The sequence below is a fragment of the Archocentrus centrarchus genome, chromosome 9 (assembly GCF_007364275.1).
Source record: "Archocentrus centrarchus isolate MPI-CPG fArcCen1 chromosome 9, fArcCen1, whole genome shotgun sequence".
NCBI lineage: Eukaryota > Metazoa > Chordata > Actinopteri > Cichliformes > Cichlidae > Archocentrus > Archocentrus centrarchus.
Genome location: NC_044354.1, coordinates 11,153,365 through 11,178,512, shown reverse-complemented (window position 1 = coordinate 11,178,512; position 25,148 = coordinate 11,153,365). Strand labels below are relative to the sequence as shown.

Here is a 25,148-nt window from a genome sequence, read left to right as displayed (position 1 = left end):
ACCCCCTCCATCTCTCCGTCTCTCTCTCAACACACGCACACACAAACTCGCCCCTCCTGTCCGTCTCTCCACCCCCTTCTCCCAGTCTCGGTCCGCCTGCATTCACTGCAGCAGTGAAGTGGCTGCCGAATCACCCCCTGCCGGCCGGCGCAGCCTCCCTCAGCAGCGTCACTCTATTTAAATTCACTCAGCCGTCGCTGTCGGCATCTTCACCTCCCCTCCGGGAAGTTTGGTTTTTAGCTCGGACTAACCCTCCGGATAAGGTGTTTTCAGTCTTGCACGCAGCGTTTTCTCCCTCGTGATGTCTGCAGAGATGCGGCGTAGCAGCATAAACGGGGTAAGTGGAAGAAAAGTGAGTTTAATGGTGGTGGTGGTTGGAATGATTCAAAACTGTGTTGCTACTCGTCATTGTTCGGCTCCGCTGCTGGGACAGGGCATTGTTAAAAGTTATCAGTCTCCATTCATTGCTGACTCCAGCGTTTGTTTCATTTTTGTTTATTTCTTACGGAGCGGTTCCCTCCGAGCAGGCTTGGTGACTGCACTGTTTGCACTTTTCTGTTTAAACTTCCTTTTATCCTTCTGGGTATTGGCTTTTAACACGTGAGTGCTTTCCCTAAATTACTGCTGTTCCACCACCACCAGCAGCAGGAGGGGGCTTTCGCTGGGATGTCTCATCACACCACCTGAACTAAATTACCGATGCAGGAGGGCCGTAGAGACGGTTGTAATCGTCTTTAATGTGCTGAAACGTGAGCTGCTGGAATCATGCGTTTCACTGTTTATCTATATTTAGCAGTGCTTAATCCTGTCTTATGTAATGTATCACAAACATAGTAAATAGGCTGCGGATGGCTATTATTGTGACAGTGAAACTAGTGTTTCTCCAAAGTGAAACTGACAAATGAATCTGCCCTCCAGACCTAGTGTGCCCACCTGAAAGCGCAGTTCTCCACCTGCAGTGACGCAGCAAAGTGTTTCCGACAGCTCAGATTGCAGATAACGGCCTTATTATAGTTGCCTTTTCTTTTAGTTGTCTGACAGTCAAAGAAAGCCTCAGCTGTGATTCTATTTCTGTCTTTCTGTTCACCTTTTATTTCCAAGTTATTTTTGTCTTGTTAGTGTATGTGACAGCACTTGTGGTGTCACCTCTGAAAGACATCTAAATGTGTTTATAAAAAAAACCCCAAAAACAACATTCAGTTATTCTGTCTCCATCATCAGGTCCCAATCAAGAACATAGAGAGGGAGCTGATCTGCCCCATCTGCAAGGAGCTCTTTACCCATCCTCTGATCCTGCCCTGCCAGCACAGCGTCTGCCACAAATGTGTCAGAGAGCTGCTCGTGCAGAACCACGAGGACTCTTTTGATGCCGGTTCTGAGTGCTCCCTACCGGGCAGCCCCAGGTCCAGGGTGCCCTCCCCTTCCATGGAGAGGCTGGACAGGCTCGTGAGATCAGGTGGGTCTCAGGGTAAGAAACCAAAGCTGTTAATTTTTCCCTCTGTAGATGGAATAAACGTGAGCTTTACAGGAAGCATTATGGTGCAGGGAATTGAATCTCCTATTTCTCTAAGTTTTTAAAAGCCTGTGTCTTGAGGGTGTAAGTAGGAACAGTGAGAGCTGAGTGAGAGTTTTTGTATTGCTTAATGGAAGCTAATAATCAGGACAGGAAATGCAATCCATATTAGATAATTTGTGATGTTTTTAGGGAATCAGTAATGTCAGTAATATCTTCCTCCTACTTCCCTCGACTCTGCACTTGTAAATGGCTCCATTCAACAGGTTTCAGCAACTGGAGTTGGGATTTATGTCTGCAGAAAAGGACAGAAAGCTTCTCAAATAATTACATGACACAAATAAAAACCTCAGGGCAAAAAAAAAAGAAGAAAAAAAAAAAGGTAGTGACTGGGGAAAGGGCTTCATGTTCCAATAAGCAAATCTTTAGCTAATGCAAATGAATGGTTGAGAGTGAATAGGCGTATGGAAACTCTGGGCAAGACACAAAATAGACCAAGTATTGTGTGATATTTAGGTGGTGGTGTGGCAGTGGCACTGCTCCCCCCCTCCTCCTCTTGTCCTAGATAACGTAGAACAAACTTTTGAAAAATGATTTTAATCATTTTACCGCTCAGCCGTAACACCGCCAGTCATCGCTTCTTCTGATCCCGTCTGCTTCTGCAGGCCTCATTAAAGACAAGAGGAACTCGACAAGCTGTAGTTTTGTCTGCTAAAAGAAAAGAAATGTTGACAAGCTCCATCAGGCCCTAATCATATTCACTGTCTGCCTTCTAATGGCCCCCGGGGGCATCAATCACACAGGATTGCGTGTGTATTCATTTGAAAATGTTAAAGTAATGAAAAGAAGACCAGCTATCGTTTTCCCTCCACCTTTAATTGGCCAGGCACTCGTCTCTGTGTGTTATGTACACACAAGTGAACAAAAGCAGATCTGTGAGCCCCTTTGTAAGGTATTTTAAACTCATAAAACCGAGCTGAGCTGGAGGGAGGAAAGCTGTGGTTGAGATTCGGGTGCGGGTGGCTAAATTATGTTTATGTTCTCTGCCCGGCATGTTGTGCTGCTGAAGTCTGGCTCAAGCAGGTCAATGTCCAAGCCTTGAAAATGGCATGGTGGGACACAAGGCCGCCTCTGTGGCTCCTGAGAGCTCTGGGCTCGAGGCCATTTTCACAAAGATGTTGTCTCTTTTGCACTCTTGACATCACCAGGGCTGTGTCTGACTTTAGTACTGTATACTAATTCCAAGCAGGTGGCGTGTTCATACTGGAATAATGGAACTGGAATAAGTAAGCATGTAAAAACTGCAGATTTTTACTTGTGGATAAAAAAAATAAATGATCTTGTAAATTGTGACGTTGAATAGGCAGTGATGTCTACCAGAGTGCGTATGCATGCTTTAAAATGCCACACCTCTGCATATGTACAGTTGAAAGTTTTATTTCTGTGTGTTGTATTGAGTTGGGGCACAATTCAGGATGTGGTATTGAATGTAATGTTCTTAAATCACTGGCATAAAGTTTTGCTGGTGCGCTTTTTGGGTTTTAAATGTATTTTTCAATTTGGTCCTTAATGACACTTATGCATAATCAGTGGCTCTGAATCAATATGTTGAGTGATTATGCTCAAAGTGATAAAATCAAGTTTATAGTACTTGATTGTATGCATTTGTATGTTTTTGTATGTATTTTCTGATGTAGACATAAAAGATAATGAAAGACCAGATTTATAGTCTAACCCCCCCCCCCCCTTTTTTTTTAAATAAATTGTATGAATTATATGAATGTGTACAGTTAATGTGGGTACCCACATAGTTTCTTACAATGACGGCTATTTGGTGACTCATGCTATGTGAGACAGTGATATTTAACCAAAATGCCAACTCTTCTTAGAACACTGAGTCAGAATCAGGAAAAAAAAGAATCCCTGGAGTCTACTTAGGTGAACTCTAAGTTATTCAGCATTGGCTCAAAACCACTGAGGCAGGCCTCTTGAACACAATCTCGCTCTTCAACTAGAATAAGTTGGTTCCTTACTGGCAGGGCTGCATCTGTTTATGAAAGGCTGCTTCTGTGTACATTTTAATGCAGGTTTCCAGTGAGTTTAATAAAGAAACCTTGAAGTACATTATTAACACATTAACTCCAATGAGAACAAACCAATTCTCCGAGTGCCTCAGCCGCTGGGAGATTGGATCATTGGTAGCCATGGTGATGCAACCTGCCTGGGAGGAATGAATGAGGGATTAGATGAAGAGAGAGAGAGAAAAGACTTAAGGCTATATTTATCAGTGTGCAGCTTGGACAGGCCTTTCCGTGCTGTGACTGAAAAAGGTGGTTACTAAAATGTGATGTTTCCCAGTTTTGGGGCTAAACACAGGTTATAGCCGCTAACTCTTGATAAGCACACGGCAAGTTGAGGTGGCTTCAATAATCTCTTCACATGTTCAAAAACTAACTTTTCTTGCCAGTGTTTTAGAAGGTTGATATGCTGGATATGAAACTACAGCCAGGAGACTGTTTGCTTTGCTTAGAGCAAAGTCACTGCATTTTTCCTGTGGGTTTTTTCTTTTGTTGTGTTTTTTCATTCAGGTATAATTCAGTTATATTTTCCAGTAGGAACAGTGGGATACTTTACATACTGACAGCTGAAAGTTGTGTTTTTTTTTGTTTTTTTGTTTTAAAACATTTGCTTCTAAAATTAAAGGGTAGGCAAAATGTTTCTTGCTTTAGCCAACCATCAATTTCAGCAACTCATCGTTAGATTTATTTGCTTTAGCTAGTTGGCTAAAACACTGTTTAGTTAGTTCTGAGTTGTAAAATCCATGAGCTCTAAATGCTTAATGTTTTCATTTCTTTGACATGGTGAAATTATGGAAGCTTGGTTCTGAAGCTGGGGGCGGGGGGGTGGTTATTTATCTTAACTTTTGAAATTTTGAGATGCCTAACCTAAAATCTAACATGACGCTCAGACTTATGGATGGGGAACAAAGTTTTTAAATGTTAGAATTGAAATCTTTCAGGTGTTCATGACATTATTTTTGAAGATTAACAAATGCACGACTGATATTGGACAAAAGGTAAACAACATCCTTGAATGTCAGTAAATGTTTTAGTTGCTGATAGATCGGTATCTATCAGTCAGGTTATACTGACATTCAGCTGATGCATCTCAATGCATTTCCATTAGAAATCACATTTAAAATGAATACATAAATAAAAGAATATTCTAGACCAGAGCCTAACATGTCTGAGGACTGCATTTCTTCTCCAGTAATGTTTTTTTCATTAACATAAGTTGTCTAGTTGTGCTATTACATTTTTAAAGTCTTCAAATATAGTATGTAATAATGCGTAAGTGAAGAGTTAACTGTACTTTCCTGTCCAGGCTGTATTTCAAACATTTTACATTTCACTGAACATTACCAGATTTTAATTTGTCACTTTTCTCATAATTTGCCCCCCATTGTCATGATGTTTTTAAAAAGAAACGCAACAAAAACCTGTATTCACGCTTCACCTCACATTATGCATTGTTTCATTTTTTTCCTGTTGGTCTCACCTCACTTCTCTGTTCATTGCTTGCAGCCACAGTGCGAAGGTCGATTGGAAGTCGAGGTAGACGCGGGCTCCGTGTTTTGAGTAGCTGTAGTAGTGAGTACAGTATTACTAGAACCCCTGTGAAACCCTAGTTTGGTTCTACCTCTTCTCTTCATAGACTGCATTAGCCCTGTCAACACGACCATACAGACTCACACAGATATAAAATAGATTTTTATTTATTTATTTATTTTTTTTATTATAAGAGGCACTACTGTAATTAATGCTGTAAAGCAGGCTTTTAACTCTTTTAGACAAATAATAACTAATATTTGTAATAAAAGGCCCTTAAAAAAATGTCCACTGAGCATAAAAACTGGGTGTTAAAATGGATTTGAAAGGGCTCAGTGATGAGTCAGTATGTAAAGAGGCTAACGAAGCAGTGCCTAATGGAGGGAAACGAGTTAAAGGGGGAGGTAGTGTCCCAGACGGGGAGGGTGCCTTGTACCAAAAAGGAATTGAAAGGAGCCAAGACTCAAATTAGTGAGAGAAAGGCAGAGAAGTTTCCTAGGAGTTGAAGTGAAACAGGAATGTGTGCGTGCGTGTGTGTGTGTGTGTCTTTGCACTAACTAAGCTTTGCATTCATTTGGTAAATCACGGTAGCAACTAAAGCAGCTTTCTAGAGATGGAGAACTGTAGCTCTCTAGTTAAACACACAATGAAAAAGCACACAGTATGTTTGGACTTGCCAAGTTTATTAACTGTTATAATTCCCTGATATGTTTGCCTGATAATTTGCTCCTTTTATGCTTCACCTGACAATGATGAATGTTTGAGAAACTGCTTATAGAAACACAAGCCTGTTTGAGCCCACCTCTAATTATTTTAAGCATGATGAGTTAAGTGTCAGATTGGTGGCCAAGTAAAACAAGATTAAAGCAAGTTTTTTTTTTTTTTTTGTTGTTTTTTTTGTCCACCTAATGAAGTTTATTTTACATGCTCAGTGGATGTTTTTAAATGGGTGTAATTCTTTTCTGTTTAAACCACAGTCAGGATCTTTTTCTTGAATGCTGAAATATGATGTGGTGTAAGTAATGCCGATCTTCACAAAAAAAATTCCAAAAAAATATAATGGGAACTTTTTTTTTAATTCTGCCTTTGAGCACAGTTATTTCAGTTAGGTTAATATTTTATATTCCTATATCAAACAAAACTTAGTTATACAAATTGGAGTTCTACAAATCTACTGATAGAACTAAATGTTAGTAAAAGCGCATTCATCGAACCTTAAACAAAACTCCAGATTTTTCAGTTTAAAAAAAAAAAAAGAAGAAAAAGTCCTATGCTGTCCTTGAATAAAGGATTTCAATCAGCCCTATTTTATAACCAGTATACACTCACTGGCCAGTTCTGATCCTCTGTTTGGACATCAGCAGGTCGTCTTGATCATGTCTGCATAAACTAAAAGCACTCGGCTGCTGCCTTGCAATTGGCTTAGATTTGCATTAACAAATGGATGAATAGGTGTACATAATAAATTTGCCAGTGAGTTTGGACACCCTATATGAATGTCCTGATAGAATTTTTTTTTTTTGGAAGTTTCAGTAGTTCCAACATCATACTGCCCTAAAGTCTGAGCAGAAGAAAAAAGAAATCAAGTCAGTTTTGCCTTGCAGTGGCTCGTCCGTTTCTGCTTCTGGCTCTGCTTCTTCTGCAGATCCACAAGTCAACACAAACACGCACACTTTGCTGCAGGCATCTGCTGTATGAGCCTTGTTCACGCTCACCTTCTGTTCTGACCAGAGAACCTGAGGCAGTGTGCCTACATGACATGCATGTGGAGTCTTTGCAGGCTAAAATGACCTTCAGCAGCATTCGTTTACGAATGAAGGCATTTTTATTTATTTATTTTACCAGACTTACCATCCACTGACTGTTTGTCTTTAACAAGACCATGTCATCTTCATTTCCATCATTAGCCTCAGGTTTTCATTATGTCACACCAAAGTGTTAAGTTCATCAATGTCAAATGAATTCAGGTAGGAAAAACAATTGTATGGTAAACAAATCTCAGTTTGTCGTCACAGATTTGATCTCTTAATAGAGTCTTTAGTTACACACTTTAAAACACGGCATGGCCACACATCATAGTTTGTTTGCTGTTCTGCCACTGCTTTTCCCTCAGCTGCACCTTTTTTGCTCAAGTGGTGCTTTCAAATAGTTTTCCTGTGTTTTGCTTACCTGAGGAGTGTTTGATTTAATTTTTAGGTCCTCGGAAACGGAGCGGAAATACTGGCTTGCATACTGAGATAAATCCAGCACTCCTCGCTTCCCCTGTCCCCCAAAAACGTGAAGCAACATTTTTATTTTTGCGTGCACTGACTTCAGTTTGCTGGCTTTTCCGTGTGGTGACGATGTTTTTTTACAGACCCTGCTCGTGTCTGTGACGTGACCTCGTGTAACACCCCCCCCCATGTTACTGTGGTGCTGCCTTGTTATGATGCTGCCGCATCATTAACAAGCACGATATTGTGAGAATCTCTTGAAAGCAATGTTGCTTTAAGAGGAGATGTGCTGTGAAAAGTGTTGATGCTTTGAACTGGACATGTCACTGGCTTAAACTTTTTAGTGAACGCTTCTGCTTACTTTCTTTGTCTTATGGTGTACTTCAGTTACATTGCTTGATTTTTAATTGTGGTTTTTCATCTTTATTTTGGCAATCACTCATTTAAGGGAAATGGAATTATTTCCTTTGTCCAGATCATTGTGAGCACTTAAAATACTCTCCATTCCTATAGTAAATGTTGAATGAATTGCATTTCTTAGGACAGTGTATTCTCTATAAGCTCCAAGGATGCTGTCTTTCCCATGACTGTCCTACCTCAACCATCACTCCTCAACCCGTTCCAGTACCCTTGATTGTCTTTCTTCTTGGGCTTTTTTCCCTAGTATGACAGCTGCTCGGTGCATTGCCTGTACTGGTGTTTTTCCTCAATACATCCACACCCCAGCTGAGCAGTTGTCACTGTGGAAATAAGCACAAAGACAGACATGCTGAGGCCCTATTTGTAAAATAGGTTTTGCTTTAAGCAAAATGAAATCCCCCAATTTTTTTATTTTTATTTTTTTGGCAACACCTATCTGACTCTCAGAAGCTATTGCCTGTAACTGGAAGTGATAGGACATTGTCCTTCACACGACAAAATGGGGCCTCAGAACAAACTGGAAATTGGGTATCCCAAGGCAATGAATCCATGTTACCGATGCTCACTTCTCACTTGCCCTTCGTCGCTCTCCTTCAGGTTCCATCTCCTCTCCGGGGTGGCGCCGAGGCTCTGTGACTCCCCGGGTCACCACCATCCCATGCCCAGGCTGCCAGCATGACATAGATCTGGGCGAGCGCGGCATCAGCATGTTGTTCCGAAACTTCACCCTGGAGAGCATCGTCGAGCGCTATCGGCAGGCTGCCCGCGCAGCTGTCGCCATCATGTGCAACATCTGCAAACCTCCACAGCAGCAGGAGGCTACAAAGAGCTGCATGGACTGCAAGGCGAGCTACTGCAACGAGTGTTTCAAGCTGCACCACCCCTGGGGCACACCCAAAGCCCAGCATGAGTATGTTGGTCCCACTACGAATTTTAGGCCCAAGGTGAGTACAACTCACTTGCCTCTGTTTTTGTTCTGTATGAAATAATAATCGGTAAACAAGACCTCTTTGAACTATGAACATTTCACAAGATGTTATCACATGAGTTAAACATTAGCATGAATAGATTTTTTTCTCTCCTGAATGAAATTGAGTCACATGTTGTAAGTGAATGCAACATGCTGAAATCTACTGGCTGTCTGTTTTTTTTTTTTTTTTTAATTTTTTAAACCATTGCTGGGCAGAAAGTCTAATTGTTTTAAAACTGCCAGTCAAACTATATCTAATCACTTTTCTCTATATCGTCTTCTGTGGCTTCATAGTTGATTGCAGACCCTGCAGCCTGACTCAGTTGTCTTTGAATGCTCGGATATACTGTACCTCCAACAGAACTTTATTGTTCCTAGGTCTGCAGCTTGGGTCATATACCAGTCAGAACGAACAAACAAAAAAAAAAAAAAACAGTGTGCATTTTATCATGAAATTCATTTTCAATCTTTGATTCTGGTTGGTTGGTTTTTAGTCAGTGGAATGGTAATTTTTGTTTACTGAACACAAATTAACTCGCATGACTAACTGAAGTTGCCCAAGGCCAGGCTATTGGCATGGTGGATACTGCCATGTGTGTCCAGGTTGTTGCTGCAGCCTTGCATGTTTATGAAAGCACCAGCTCCAATCTGCTTGTTGTTGTTGTAAATCTGACTGGACAGGGGTCCTGAGATGAGGTGCTCCAACCTGTACCTGTGCTATTCTTGTGGCAGCAGCCCACTCCATGGCTATTTCAGTGGGACAGTGCCCACCCACACACTGCCAGAGTAGTGCAGACCCTGCTGGATCAGGAGCATATCTGGACACTTCCCTGACTTGTATTTAGACCCAATATGTCTCCTGTTGAATGTGATCTGGACAGTCTGGGTTGATGTATTCATCAGAGGCAGCCCCAAACCAGTGGCCACTGCATAATTGTGGGCTGCACTCATCCAGGAATGGATAGCTATTCCTCAACAATAGATTTGGACACTTGTGCAGACAGGTCTAGAGGAGGCCATAACCCTTATTAAACATTTTGTGTACATACATATGTTAGTGTTGATCTATATAATTTAAAACACAAATTTGTATTTCTTTTTGTTGACTACTGTATATGACACTTTGTTCTTGGAGAGCTACACATTGAACATTTTTAGCTCCTGATGGGGATCTTGGCATTTAAAGAGTGATATAACTTCTATTTTAAGACTCATCAGGAAATGTTTCAGAGAGCTGTCTGACACTTTTTTTTTTTTTTTTTTTTTAAGGTTTAGGTCATCTTTCTGTTTCACTACAGCTAGATTTTGATCAGTGTTGTGTAAATCTATGCTGTGAAGCACTACAGTTTAATGTGTGCATGCATGCTTTGGATTAATTTTAAGTCCTTGTTCTCTAGCTTATGTAACTGTGAGATATGCAGTACTTGTGACAAGTGTGTCCTCAGGGACAATAATGTATATTTTTCCCAAATGTCCCAGGTGCTCATGTGCCCAGAGCATGAGATGGAGAAGGTGAACATGTACTGTGAGGTTTGCAGGCGTCCCGTGTGTCACTTGTGCAAGCTGGGAGGATCCCACGCTAACCACAAAGTCACCTCTATGAGCAATGCCTACAAGATCCTCAAGGTAACACAATTGACCCCCCCCCCCCCCCCCCCCCCCCCCCCCCCCGAGTCAATATACTGGAACTTTACGTTTTTTAAAAAAACTGGTAATGAATGGAGTGCAACACAAAACTGGCTTAAAGTAAAAGCCTTTTGTCCATGTTTCCCGTCATCGCTGAAGTATTTAACAAAAGTACTTTAGAGGCAGCCTTTTGCTGTGCTGGACCGCACACTGACTTGTTCCTGGATCTCTCATCTGCTGTTGTAATATTAATGCTTGACCTGTAGCTCTGATAGCATTGCACACACTGTAGATGTCAGTCACCGTTTGGAAACTAAAACCCATGCTGACTAATTGAGTTTGAACTCGTTGGGATCTTTCCCTTTCAGTATAATTAATTTCAGTCAGTTTTAGTGTTTTGGTTTAGTTCATGTGGAGACAAAAAATGTCATGAGATTGTGCTTTAGGCGTGTGTGTGTGTGGTTGCTGTGACAGCAGCTGCTAACACACAAAGTCTTAACAGAAAAGATTTGAATTAATATGTTTTGAGTAGTAATTGGGTCTTGTTGGCACAAACTTGATCCAGCTCAAAGGGATTTATTTTAGATGGCTCAGCAAGTCAAGGCAGATTCTGCGCAATTCTATATGCTGGTTTGTGTTGATACAAACATTTTGGTGCTTAATATTTAATGAGACCATTTGTTCCACATGATTTTGTGCGCACTGTGTCTTCAAATTCCTGGCAGGTGTATCAAATGTCCTGAACAGTGCTGGAACCCAGGAAATGATTTGTTTTTATCGCTTTGAACAGTAGTGCACCGTCACTCTGTCCAGAAATGTATAATCGGTAAGAAACTAATTTAGCTTGACACATTCATCAAAGCAAAGTTGAACTACAAACTCTTTTCTTTTTAAAATGGCACCGGTCAGTGTTCTGTTTCCCCCAAAAAGGCGTACTTTTAAGGTTGTGTAATTAGTCTTGTGTCTTGTGTATGCGCCTGCAAGTTTAAGGCTGTGTGAATCTCACTGTAAATGCTGCTGATCTTTTTCCTCACCAGGAGAAGCTGGCTAAGAGTATCCATTACCTCATCAGCAAAGAGGACCAGGTCAGGGCTCAGATTACTGAGCTTGAGGTGCTCATCAATAAGACTGAGGTGAGAGTGCTGACTCATGCTGCTTTATCTCATCACATCCTTTGTTACTGTACGCACTGCAGATTTTTTATTCCCCCCCCCCCCCCCCCCCCCCCCCCCCCCTCCTCAATCCCTTTTTTTCTTTTTATGGGTCCAGGAGTCAGAGGCAAAAGTCTTGATTTTTAATTTAGTTTCACTTGGACTTAAAAGAACTGGTTGGAATCTGATGGTCCAAGAACTTGAGAAACAAGCTCTAATCATAACCCAAGACCATACAAATGTCTTTATATTCCAGAGGTCACTGATTCATCATATCCTACAAAAACCCTGCCATAAATAGCAGAAAGTGGCTCCTTGGCATAGTTGTTGACCCCTTGGGGGAAGTCAGGAAGCACCTGAATGTACCTCTAACTCAAAAAAGGGCAGGTTAGACACTGAATTGGCAACACTAATCTTTACTGTCCATCTTCAAAATGCTAAACTGCAAATCAGCTCATTGGCAGAGGTGTAATTCTAGTAATTACCAGAATTCTGGTAATTCTAGTTTCATTTTTGCCACATTTATGAAATCATAAAATTGCTCTTTAGCATTCACGTTCACACGTTCTGCATTTGTCTCATCAGTTCCTCCTTTTTAAAGAGGATTCACATTAGTTTTAGTTTAACCCTCAAACCTTTTGAATGTTGTCAAATCGATGGTGTTAGAAATGTAAAAAAAATGTACGTTAATTCCCATTGATGGATACAGAGGACAAATTTTAATATAGCTCTGTTGAAACCCGTATGAGTTGAACAATTACATTATTGTCGTCTCTTTGTATGAAAAAGGAAGGTCATTAAACAAACAGTGTGCAGACCACACAAACAAGGAAACACAGGTTTTGGTTCCCTCACGCAAGTCTGGGTTTCAGTGTCTCAGCTTGTTCCCATTTTACTTTGATGCTGGTCATTGATGGGGAGAGTTCAATGTACCCACGCTTTCAGTGTTGGTAAAGGGCACTGGGTGTGTGACCAGTGGATGATTGTTGTGCTTTAGATGCTTTTAATATTTCAGTCTCCAATTGATGTTTGTATTGCCTACAAATGGGAGTGACTTTTATGCTGTTCATTGAATTTGAACATCTGTTGAAGGCTTAAATGCATTCCATGTGTCCATCCATGTTTGCTACTTATCTGCGTCAAATAATGATTATTAAAATGTTGAATGACTGCAGTTGAATAAAGTAAAACTGAACACATACGGTTAGTTTTCCAGTCTTAAGATTGTTGAGGAAAGTGAGGAATCAGTGCCCACCACATAGTCTTAAATTATCATAGTGGTTATAAATGTTGTGCCTGACCTGCACTCTGGCTGGTTTAAAGAAATGTCTACTTATATACTGTTTGTTAAATGCAATATCAGTTTCACATGGGGATACATAAAGTAAAACTTTTTTTTTTTTTCCTTAAGGAAAATGGCCAGCTAGCAGAGCGTCAAGCTAACGAGCATTTTGAGCGTCTGTTTGAAACTCTGCAAGAGAGAAAATCCGAGATGCTGAGGTCAATCGAACAGTCTCGTAACCGTCGCATGGAGCAACTCAGAGGCCAGGTATAAAATGGCAGAACCAACTTTGATTTCATGTGTGCATAATCCAGACGCTGGGTTCTGATTTTTCAAGATATTGTTTGGATAATTGTAGCAGCAACAACAACAAAAAAGTGCAATGACTTTGAAATGGTATTCCCCAGGTGGAGGAATACCAGGGTATGCTGGAGAACAGCGGGTTGGTAGGTTACGCTCAGGAGGTGCTGAAGGAAACCGATCAGTCCTGCTTTGTTCAGACTGCAAAGCAGCTGCATGTCAGGTATGCAAATAGGTGAGACTTACCTAATTATCATCTACAGAGATATTCATGTCAAGTGGAAAAGTTCAGAAAAGTATTTATCTTAATTACAATCATATATTGAAAACAAGAATGCCATTTAGCCTGCATCACAAAATAATCACACAGGTTTATGTGAGAAAGGTGCTACAAACCAAAATTAGACACTGAACACAGAATTTCAAAAATTTGGAAGTAATCATAGAAATAATCGTTAATGTCACAAAGCATTTGACAGTAAAGATGCAAGTCATTGAAAATGGTGAGCAGTAAACGGTATCCATAAACAGCTGTACTTGGGCATAGCGGCACTTTTGTGGAGTTGAACAGTGCACTTAAAGCAAAGCAGTGTTATGAAGTTATACTGTCAGTGATAGAAGCTAAACATGATTATTTAAATAAACTTTACACTCAGTCACTACTTCTGTTTCTATGTACAGCATCTGATTAGCAGTGCCTGTCTTTTCTCCCCTAGATGCCATAAATGGGATTTTTTTTTTTTTTTTTTTTAATAAATCTATTTTAGATTTATTTATTTTTGTGTTGAGCATCAGTCAGATTAAGTGTTTGTGTGGCTGGAGTGTGTCACAGAGCCACGTGCGCAGGTTACTAAGCTCAAGCAATTTAGAAAAGGCTTGTGCCACAGTGCCCAGTCAGTGCTGTGTATCCTAGTATCCTCTCCTAAGCTCACTAATTGATCTCCTTTTAGTAGCTTTGGATAAGCTGCAAACTTTTCTCTTAGAGCCATGATAGGATGGTTTCTCTAGTTTGCTTCTGTTGACAAAGATTGAGTTTTTAATCCTTCATTGTGCTTATTTTTATACTTGTATAGTATAAAAATAGTTGCAATTAGCCAAATGACCCCAGAGTACAGGACTGATTGAAAATGCATTAGGGCATGCACGATTGGTAAATGGACTGGTATGTACTTAGCACCTTTCTACTCAATTTGAGCAATCAAAACACTTCACAATACTTTTATTTATACCTAAGGACTTTTACCTAACATTCACACACTCGCTCTCCAATGGATGCATCGGATGCAATGTGGGGTTTAGTATGTTGCTTCAACACACAGACAGGATCCATGTGTCAGTGTCCTTCCGATTGGTAGAAGACCCGCTCTTCCACCTTAGCCACAGATGCCCACAATTGAAGGCAGTCTGCCTACAGTGAATAGTGTTGCTGGTTTTGTCGTTGTTAATATACAAAAGTGTTTCATTCAAAATCTTTGTTTTTAGGATCCAGAAAGCCACTGAGTCTCTGAGGACCTTTCACCCCGCAGCTGACCCCTGCTTTGACGAGTTTGTGTTGGACACGTCTAGAGAAGAAACTCTGCTCAAAGAGATGTGCTTTGGTGGAGGTAAATGATGTCAGAGAAAAGGCGACGCTCATTCAGCTTCGTGGTCTGTTCGTTACTATTCCTCAGTATGCTCACTTTGACAGTGTTTGCAAAAACACCGTTTCATGAATCATTTCTGACTAAAATCCAGGTCAGCTGAATTTTGATCTATTAAAATATTGAGCTGTTTATGGGCTAGTTTGTGAACAGTTCTGGGGTTTAGTGTGCTCAAACTCATTTCTTTAACAAGAGCCCTGCTGAGCAGGTGCCAGCACTCAGCTGTTTTGGATTGGTGATGGGGGAGGGGATGGGGGTGTCAAACTGCTGTTATAGTAAAGTGTGTGTGTGTGTGTGTGTGTGTGTGTCAAGTTTGAGAAACAGTATGCATCCATGGTGTAAATTTGTGCATCCTAGGTCACATTCACATCATTCTTGAGTCATCTCGAGTTTTTCAAAAAACTTGACCTTCACCTTCCTCGTAGGTCAAGGTCGCCAAGATTCAAACTCGTCTGAAGTTTTTAGTAGATTCATCTACGGTGTGAATTTGAAAATCCAAGGTCACATTCCCGAGCTATGGCCAACGTTAAAGTTTTTGTGGAACAGACGCCCATGACGCCAAGGCTATGACAATAGCTTGACCTTTTTCTTTCGAAACCGCTGATGGCGAGCTTCTTGAACATGCACGGCTGGAAAAAGTGACCCTATCAGTTCATGTAATGCAACAGGATGACATTTTCTGCTTCTATTCATTTGTGAACATGAAGTCCGCCTTTGTTTGCGGGTCCTCCAGATCATGGCAAAATGTCACAGTGAGCTGTAGAGCCCTGTCATTTCAAAAGTATTTCCTTACAATTCAAGTTGTTGTTGTTGTTGTTGTTGTTGTTGTTGTTGTTTTTAAAACATGAATACCTGATTTGTTGTTCCATGCACAGCCCTGCAAACTGTGTTATACTAAGAGGTCAGAGGTCATTTGTAGATGGCTAAAATGAGAGCCAGGCTGCTGATTTACAGAGGCTTATTCTGTACACAGCTGCTCAGGTAGAAGGTTCCCAGGACTGAAGATACGTTTTTAAATTGCACTGGCAACCTTTTAGCTATTTTAGGGTTGCTCGTTATTTTGAAGCTGTGGTGAGACAAAAGGGCAGGTCGCAGCAGACTGATCTCCAAGCATGTTAAAGCACTCAAACATAAAAATATTAACCTGTTAAAATCTATCTGGCAAAGTTACACACTGTTTGTTAGATAATGAAAAGTTACGTGTACTTTACCCTTCTCTGCTGATTTCAAAGATTTAAGTTTTTAAGTCTCTATCCCAGTTTTGAGAATCTCAGATCTGTACAGGACTGCCCTACATTGCATTTTTGAAAAGTGTGTGCAGATTATTGAGCAGGTTACAAAAATGTCCCAGTAAGGGGCATTTTGAAACAGAATCAACTTAAACCTCCATTCTTCCTAATGGATTCTGATTGAGAAAAGTCAGTTCTCTACTGATTTTTGTTGTCTCAGAAACTTTACTGTTAACTTTCTTTTGTCTGCTTAAATCTCTGCTGGTTCTCAGTCTGCTCTACAACTCCTCACATCAGTTTATATATTTAAATAAATGTACAGGTAAAATGCTCATCATTGCACATCATGGTAGTTATGTCACTCTCTTATATGCAGTCTACATACTCTGACTTTCTCATGTTCCTGCCTTTAATAATTGGGTTAAAGATTAAGACTGCTAATTTTTTTTTTTTTTTTTTTTTTTTTTGACATTTGGCTGTTTGGCAGAGGCTCATTCTTCATGCCCGTTAGATTAAAGATAAACTAAGTCGAGAACATAATGTGACTGGGAGACAAAGTGATATTGATATTCTTCATTGCATAGTGATGTAAGCTGTGACAGGTTTTTCAGTCCTAGTTAGCCAGTGACACTTGATTAGTGTTTGTGACCATCCTGAAAACTGAGAGCAGCTATTTGACAAGCTGTTCAGTGGTAATAAAGGCTTTAGTTCTGACTGGCAGGTGTGGTTCCACCAATGGGGGAATACATTTTTTTTGGGGGGGGGGGGGGGGGGGGGGTTGAATGTTGATATTCTAGATGGTGCTGAGGTCTCTTGGCGCAGTGCAACGGCAACTGAACATTATTATTTAGTGCAACTAAATAGCTGGCAGTTGTTCCAGTGACCGTTGGTGACATGAATTTGTGATTATGGGCTTTTGTTGCTCCACTGAAGAGCAGCCCTGCTTGGTTTGTTTAAAATCAGTGATGTGAAACTCTTCTCAAAGGCTACTGTTGGCTCTGCGTAGACACGGAAGTAAAAAAAAAATTTTCTGTCTGACTCAAGAACGGCTGGATAATGATCCAGTTATTATCTCGACTATAATCTGATTATGGACCAGCTTTAAATTACTGTGTTCAAAAACAATGGATGCATATAAAGAAAATATTTCTGTAGAAAGGCCAGAAGGGCAATTTGAAGACCATTGAAATGAAGTGGGGAAAACTGCATGTGAACAATGCTGCTGATGCTGTAACTCTAAACCTTAGAACGGTTTAAAAACTGTAAGCGACCGCCAGATGTTTTTATTTTTTTATTAAATCAAGAACACATTTGTTCAGACCTTGAGTTGATCTTAAATTTTAAATTTGAATTTATTTATGTGTGTGTGTGTGTGTGTGTGTGCGTGGTTTTAGAAGAGTGCTGCATGCAGCAGTTTGGTGGCAGCCTTTAATCTAAATAGCCTGCAGGAGCCAATGATGCTCTTACTCCAAGCTCAGGAGAAAATAAGCTTTCAGTGCATCTGTATGCTGCAGTAATTTAATTTAAGGCAGTTAAAAAAAATGACTGCAGTGTCCCTGGATTCCCCCCCCCCTCCCCCACTAAGTCCTTATGATGATTTTTGAACAACTTCAGGCTGACTCAGTGTCACTTAATACCCCATTGTTGGGTGTAAGCCTCTCTATGTTGGATCTTTGCTCAATGCCTGTATCTTGTCCATGTTTTCTAGTGATATCATCTCTTGGATAACGATGTGCTTGTGCTTGTCCATGTTAACCTGGCTATGGCCATACTGTGACACCCCACCCCCCCAAGCTCTGCTTTTCAAAAGGATGTGAAAGACTGCTTTCTTTCAAGTGTAAATGCCCATTTGTAGTCCATTTCAAACTGGAGTTTCTGCAAAATATCAGGCTGAGGACAGAGGTCTCAGCAATCCCCACTTTAAAATCTTTAAGCTTTGACTTGTAAAACATCCTCTTACAGATACGAAATGTTGAAAGTCCAGTCCTTACATTTGTACAGGGAGCAGGGGAATGATCAAGATCATGAGTCAGAGTAGCTCCCTGCAGTGTAAGTTGGCCCTGCTGCTTTGGCCTGTAATGTATATGATCAATAGTGGTTTTCTTCTGAATCACTGAACCAGGCCTGCCTGCCGAGTTGGATGGCTGACTGCCCCATTTGTCCATCTGTTTGAACAGGTGAAAATATAAAATCTTATTTGTCTGGGTAGCAGATGGCTAGTTTCTCAAAGAGAGCATGTGGCGGTAACTCTTTACTTTCCCTGGTTGCTACTCATCTACATTAAGAACTCTTAATACACTGTGCTTTAAGATTACACAAGCTCATGAAGGAGAGCTGGCTAAGGGAAATAAGTTGGAAACTCAGGATTAGCCAAGTGACTTTGAAAGCTTAACGACAGTGGTGACACTGGTCAGTGAGGGGAATCCACTTTAGGGAAAAGATGACAAAAATATGAAGGGGAGAGGGGAAAATATTGCAGAAGGGATGAGGGGAATTCTCACTGGGAGGATAATAGAAGTATGCTGAGAAATGCCTTGATCTTGAATAAAGCTGTGACCTACATGGCTACAGAAATTTGATTGTCTCCGGATGAAAAATTAGCTGAGAACTGTAACTGATGACAGAATCCTTCGAGGGGTTTGTCCTCAATCATAAGCCAGAGGAGGTGGGAAGTTGTTAGTATGTAGGTGAATGTAAAGCCATGGTGAGACAGGTTAATTCTTAATATGAGCAGGAAAATGAATGTGGTGCAGCAAGGGGGGGGGGCTTGGTTGTAAGTGCATTTCCTGGCAATGAGTCTGAGAGGGGAAAACACTTCAGCTTCATTATGCAAGATAGTCCATTGTCCTGAGTGGATAGTCCTGATCCTGACAAAGCTGATCTTAGCTACACTTGCATTGCTTCATTTGCTTAAACCTTAAAGTTATGCAGGACTCAGCATGATTAAGAGTAATTTGGTGTTTATGGTACGTACATTTTTTTTTTTTTTTTTTTTTTTTTTTTTTTCCTTGTTTAACCATATGATCTGTCTTACAAATTTTCAGAAAAAGTCTTCCAGCATTACTGTCTGCCATGTGAGATTGTTTTCTGAACTCGGACAAAATAAGCTTTTACCCATTTTTGCCATTATTTTGAAAGTCTTTGTAAGAGACCTGTAAAATGCAGTATTTCTGAGCCTTTCCTGGTTGCACATGGTTTCCACTTACTCGTTGAATGGCCTATGATGCTGGTCTCTATACTGACAGGTTTAATTGGTTGTCTGTACTTTACACACTTTCTTCCTCATCTCCAGTTCCAGACCCACCTCTGATTGACTTATCCAGTAGCAGAGTCTATAATGAGGCCTCAATCTGCTGGAGGCTCTCTGATGACCACCTACCTACTGATCACCACATGCTTGAGTACCGTAGGTGGGTGCAAATATAACAGTAGGACCAGAGGGATATGTAGATCCACACATAAGCTATGTGTGCATGATGGAAGTGTACAGTTTTAAAAATGGTTTTTCTTTTTCTCCAGACTTGGAGGCCCAGGCCAGTCCCCATCCCAGGAGGACGGTGAGGACAATGGAGTCTGGCGGGCCACAGACAGGGTGTACGGTCCCAGCACTGTGGTGTGTGACCTGGAGCCTGACAGCCTGTATTCCTTCAGAGTACGAAGCTGCAGGAACTCGATGTTCAGCCCCTACAGTCCTGAGGTCACCTTCCACACACCACCTGCACCCGGTAAGCCTGAGACCCACGAAGTGTTGCAAACAGTTAAAAATGTCTTGTTTCCCCGTTGACCCTGTGTTTGTTCTTCTGTTGGAGATGATAAAGTGTTATGAAATTCACTGCATTCTTTAAGACTCATTCAATTCAAGCTGTTATTTGTTGTTGTGCTGAGAGCATTAATTAATTACCATGCTGACTATTGGAGGACCAACCCCTGTTATTGGGCCTCTTTCTGGCAGTAGCTAAGCTTTTTCTATCCCCTTTAGTTCTCAGAGCACGTCTGTGTTGAACATTGTGCTCAACTTTAGGGAGATTATAAAATGACAGATGCTTCACTGTTTTTTAAATTTTGAATTCCCTTATAGCATGCACGATGGAGGTAATGAAGCATACTGGTGTTGTAGCTTATCACCATAGTAATGGTTTTTGGTTTCATGTGAAACACAATCTAGCTTTTGTCTGCGTGTGTGGGAGTGGATGGCATACAGCTTGGAAAAGAAACCTGCAGTTGCATCTGTTGCTGGCATTTTAAGCTTTCCTGAAAGATGCAAGGTGGAATTCATTAAAAAGGTTTATCATTTCCAGCCATCTGCTTGGCTTGAATTCAAATGGAACCTTCGCAGTAAGGGACTGTATCACTTTGATTTACATCCTGCTTGAAAGGCATTAGATTTTCCTCACTTTGGGCTGCTTTTGCGGATTGTATATTGTGGGTTCAGGAGTCTGAGGTTTGCAGAGCCTTTTTTATGGCACACGTCCTAGAAATCAGATCTGCAGAATTCAACCCCCCCCCCCCCCCCCCCCCCCCCCCCCCCCCCGCATGCCAGGAGCATCAAAATCAGCTGCAAACATGTTGCATCCCCCTGCGAACTGATAGGGCTATGCTTTGATTTGTGGGTAAGCTTTATTATTTGTGTGGTGTTGTTGTGTGATTGGAGCTTCCACATTCTTGTGCTCTTTGGATCATGTAAGACTGAATGGATGGAATCAGTGTGAGTCAGTAATGTGGTGGAATTTCAAGCAGGGGGGTGGGGGTGGCAAAACATACACACTTGCAGCTTGAGCGCACACACAGCTATTAATGACATAATGTAAAAGAGCACAATTTCACTTTTAAGACAAAAGAAACGCTTCTAAGTCAAGATTTACATGCAACTTTAACCAAAAAGACTGTGCAAATGGCTAGGTCTCTGGGTTTGATTCCACCTTGTCCCAGACCTGTCTGTTTGCATGTTGTCCCTGTGTTTGTGTGGGTTTTCTCCAGGTACTCTTGTTTCCTGGGGATGGGTAAATTGGTGATTCTAAATTGCCCATAGGTGTGAGTGTGAATGTGAATGGTTGTCTGTGTTTGTCCTGTGACAGGCTGGCGACCTGTCCAGGGATAGGCTCTGTGAAGACAGTCTCCCTTCATCTCTGGGAGAGAAACACAAAAATTACATTTTTTTTTTTTATTTTGTTTTGTTTTTGAAGGGGGAAAAAAATGACCAGATGACTTATTTATTTTTTTTGACCATATGAATTCTTCATACAACTCAGACAACAACAACACAATGAAAATCACATGACTATAATTGCATGGGTGAAAATCACCCACCATTAGTTTTCTAGGGTTAAAGTGCATATTTTATCATCAGTGAGTACAAGCTTGTATTGACACATTAAGTCAGTTTGTGGTTTTCAAATATTGCATTATAAGATGATAGAGGCCCGTAAATTTTCCTTTTTCATTAAAAGTATGATGTGATGGTAGTGAGTACCAATGCTAAATAACATGACATAAAGCTCCTGCTTAATTGTCTGTTCACCCTTTAGGCTGGCTTATACCATCATCATGCCCTAGTTGTTAAAAGGACTTCCCTAGACACATGCAAATTAACTAGGTCTTCCCCAGTGTAGGCCTCAGATTGTAGGGAATGGCTGAATGAACAGGCATAATCATGTTGGCTTATATGTATCCTGGTTTATGGTAATCATGACATTTGGCCTTTAAGCTATTTATAGAATGCATTTAATTGCAGCCATATGAGAAATATGGGACATGGTTTCATTAGACTGCTCTACTTCATGATGTGGTGGTGATGATGATACTTGCAAGTCTTTGACGTTTTAAGACTGTGTTATAGCGCCCTCCTGTGTCAGCCTTTGCCGGTCACTCAGTGACAGTAGGAAAAAACATTTCCTTTGCAGGAGCTGTATGCTCAATGAGAAGTTTCCTTCTGAAATTGGCTCTTTTTTCTCATTCTGCCATTTTTTTTTTTTTTTTTAATTAATTTTTTTGCACACAGTTTTTGGTTTCCTGTTCAGCGACAAGTGTGGATTCAGCACGGAGCGGCTCATTCTAAACAAGCGGCGGGATACTGTGGAGAGCGTAGCTGGCACGACCTTCCTCCTCGCAGCTGAACGTGTACAGACAGGCAGCTACATCGGGCTAGATTACATAATTGGGGACATGGGCATCTCTCAGGGAAGGTATGCAAAACACAAAAATGTTGTTGAGCAGTAGATTTGGTTTTGTCAGTGCAAAATGGGTCTCACTGTAAGATTTGTCTGCCAACTCACAGGCTGAGGACAAATTAACCCATTACTGATCATTGATGGGGAAAACTGTCTATCATAACCTCCTGTTATGCTGTTTGTTTTTGCAGACATTATTGGGCCTTTAAGGTGGAACCATACTCTTATATGGTTAAAGTTGGAGTGGCCTCTGACACAAAGCTGATGGAATGGTTTCACAATCCAAGAGATACTAGCAGCCCAAGGTATATGCAGCCACATGGCTATTTTCAAGTTGTGCATATTCTATAGGCATGTGGTTTAGTTTAAAAATTTGACCATAACAAATGCAGTATAACAGTAAGTATATTTGAGTTATACCTAAGCCTATGATGTAAGAGAACCAATATAAACTCTTAAAGAGCTTATCCAGACAAAGCCTGGCCTTTTTCACCAAATTAACTCATGTAAAGAAGCACATTACATAATGCAAATAAATTTAAATTCTATGGTAATCACACAATGCATGCAAATTGGTCAGGCCCAGGCAGCATTTGAACAGTGCTTACCTGAAATTCACAAGTCATTGTAATATTTTTTTGATTTTAAACTACCTGAAATGTGATTGTCTGGTTTTTGTGTTTTGCACTTTTAGTCAAAGCATCTGAGTGTATCACCTTTTGACTTGTAGGAAACTATGTGCATTTTAGATTGACATTTTGTAGATAAAAATAATAAAAAATTGATTTTAAAAAAAAACAAAAAAAAAACACATTCTGGACAAATTTTTGCTGGTGCAAATAAAATGTTTCTGCCTTCCTATTACCAGGTACGACCACGACAGCGGGCATGACAGCGGCAGTGAGGACGCCTGCTATGAGCTCTCCCAGCCCTTCACCCTCGTCACCTTGGGCATGGGCAAACTCTTCATCCCTAAGGCTTCTTCATCCTCCAGTGTCTCCACAGCAAACGCACAGTTGGCTGACCCCGGAAACCGCATGCTTCCCATGCCCCAGCGCTTGGGCGTATGCCTAGATTATGACGCGTGCCGGGTGTATTTTTATGACGCTGACACCATGAGGTGCCTTTATGAGAGGCAGGTGGATTGTTCGGGAACAATGTATCCGGCTTTTGGCCTCATGGGCAGTGGAAAGGTTCAGCTGGAAGAGTTCATTGCCAGTAAGAAACTGGCGTTTTGAGGAGTGCATTAGGACCTGAATGAATTTTTGTCTTCAGCATGTTCTGGGAAGGGTAGGTTTTATTGACAGGGTGATGGAGCACAATTTGGCCTTGGTCAAATCAGGCAGATGTGATTAGGGCTTTTGGTCCTTATGTGGAAATGGGATCTCTGCCAGGGAGTGGCCTGTTTAGTGTTGGCGTGCATAATGTACTATTACTAAGATAATAACACTGAATATCAGTGTCCGCATACAGAGGTCTTCAGTAGTTGGTATAGATGTAAAAGGTCTTCTTTATATACCAAAGTCTCTGTATCTATTAATTGTATCGGACCTGGTTTTATGATCTGCTGATGTGGAATCGGCTGCATGGTTAGTCTGCAGTCACTGAATCTTTTAACTTTAAACGCCTTTGATCTTATGCTTACACTTCCCTTTTTGTCAGGGTTCTGTTTAAATATTTTGTGTGTTAATTAGTGGGTGGTTTTTGTTTACGTGTGGGGTTTTTTTTTTTTTTTTTTTCTTTTCCTGTAACCATTTGTAAAAAGGTAGCAGCATATGTGTAGATATATTCTTAGTGGACCTGAGAGCCTTGTAACTATAAAGCTAGCGCCTTTGTGCCTTTTTTTTTTTTTTTTTTTTTTTTGCCTCTTTAGGAAAGAGATCACTTAGTTTTGTTTGTTTTTTTTCTAGCAAGCTGATGTTGTCATTGCACAAGAATTTTGGAAATAGCATAAATACTGCGTGTTGAGGATTTAGCGTAGGTGTAGTTTGATCAGAGACTGGTCTCATAGCTATTGACTTTACTCTTGTCTTTATCAAAGAAAACACTACTCCTCTTGACACAGTTATGTTTCGCTGTTTTTGCACAATAAGATGAGTAAAATCTTGCACGAGAAACTTTTAGTCTTCACAACTGGATCACTACCTAGTTAGTACAAATGTTGCCGATATACAGCTATCAGCACACTGATGTCTCACAGCCACCTTCAGTAACAAATATGAGCCCTGGAGTATTTACTGTGATTTGGGACTCTCATTGCTTTTTTTTTTTTTTTTTTTTTTTTTCACTTCTGTTGCACAGTGCAATTTTGACTTTAAACATCATAAAACTGTCAAGGTACCAGAACACCATGTACTTGTTAGCAAGGCCTGTTTGACAGCTGTAAAGTCACAAACATCTCTCTTCCACTGATGCAGTGCCAGTTCTACCTGGGTGCTTTTGAGAACCAGCATGTGCTTTGACAGGTTTGAAGCAAATGTTGTATAGCATTACACCGAAGTTGGGCTTTATTTGTTTTTTTTCCCCTATGGGCTGCATCTGTGAATCATCTAAATGTCTTGCAGTAGTGCCTTTTATAGCCACTTACATCTGTGGATCCAACTCTGGGCCCAGCAGTTTTTGTAATGCCAGCTTTTAGGCCCGAACACCAGCCTCTAACTGAAGTGCATGGAACTGGTTGTAAATTAGGCACCGGCACTGCTTTCGTGGAAATGAAGCATATTAACCAAAGCTTTTGGTTCTGGTGCTGACTTAAGTGCAACCTACAACTTTGTGGACTCACAGCCTTTAAAAAAAAACTTAAAAAAAAACAAAAAAAACTTGGCTCTTCAGGTTCTTATAAAAAGTGCTATCACAAAACACACGGTTTAGTAGCTATGCTGTCAAAACCACTGTTTACTTGCGAGTGTAGCATGTGTGGCTATCAGATGCCTAAGTTGCTGATTAGCTTAGATTGAATCGGCTCCGATTTTTAAGAGCACACTAGACTGTTCACTGGGAAACCACATTTGTTTTTTTTTTTTTTTTTG

The 25,148-nt window shown here is 40.8% G+C and overlaps 1 protein-coding gene across 1 annotated transcript; it reads left to right on the top strand.

The window, feature by feature from the left end:
- Positions 1–201: 201 nt before the first annotated feature.
- trim36 (tripartite motif containing 36) lies at positions 202–23,826 on the top strand. Its single transcript, XM_030737874.1, has 14 exons — positions 202–337; positions 1,222–1,456; positions 5,098–5,163; positions 8,352–8,698; positions 10,204–10,350; positions 11,388–11,483; positions 12,913–13,050; positions 13,191–13,306; positions 14,566–14,687; positions 19,245–19,362; positions 19,472–19,677; positions 21,951–22,134; positions 22,311–22,424; positions 22,988–23,826. The coding sequence occupies exons 1-14, from the start codon at positions 302–304 to the stop codon at positions 23,355–23,357; spliced, it is 2,295 nt and encodes a 764-aa protein (XP_030593734.1). The 5' UTR covers positions 202–301; the 3' UTR covers positions 23,358–23,826.
- The last annotated feature ends 1,322 nt before the right edge of the window (positions 23,827–25,148 follow it).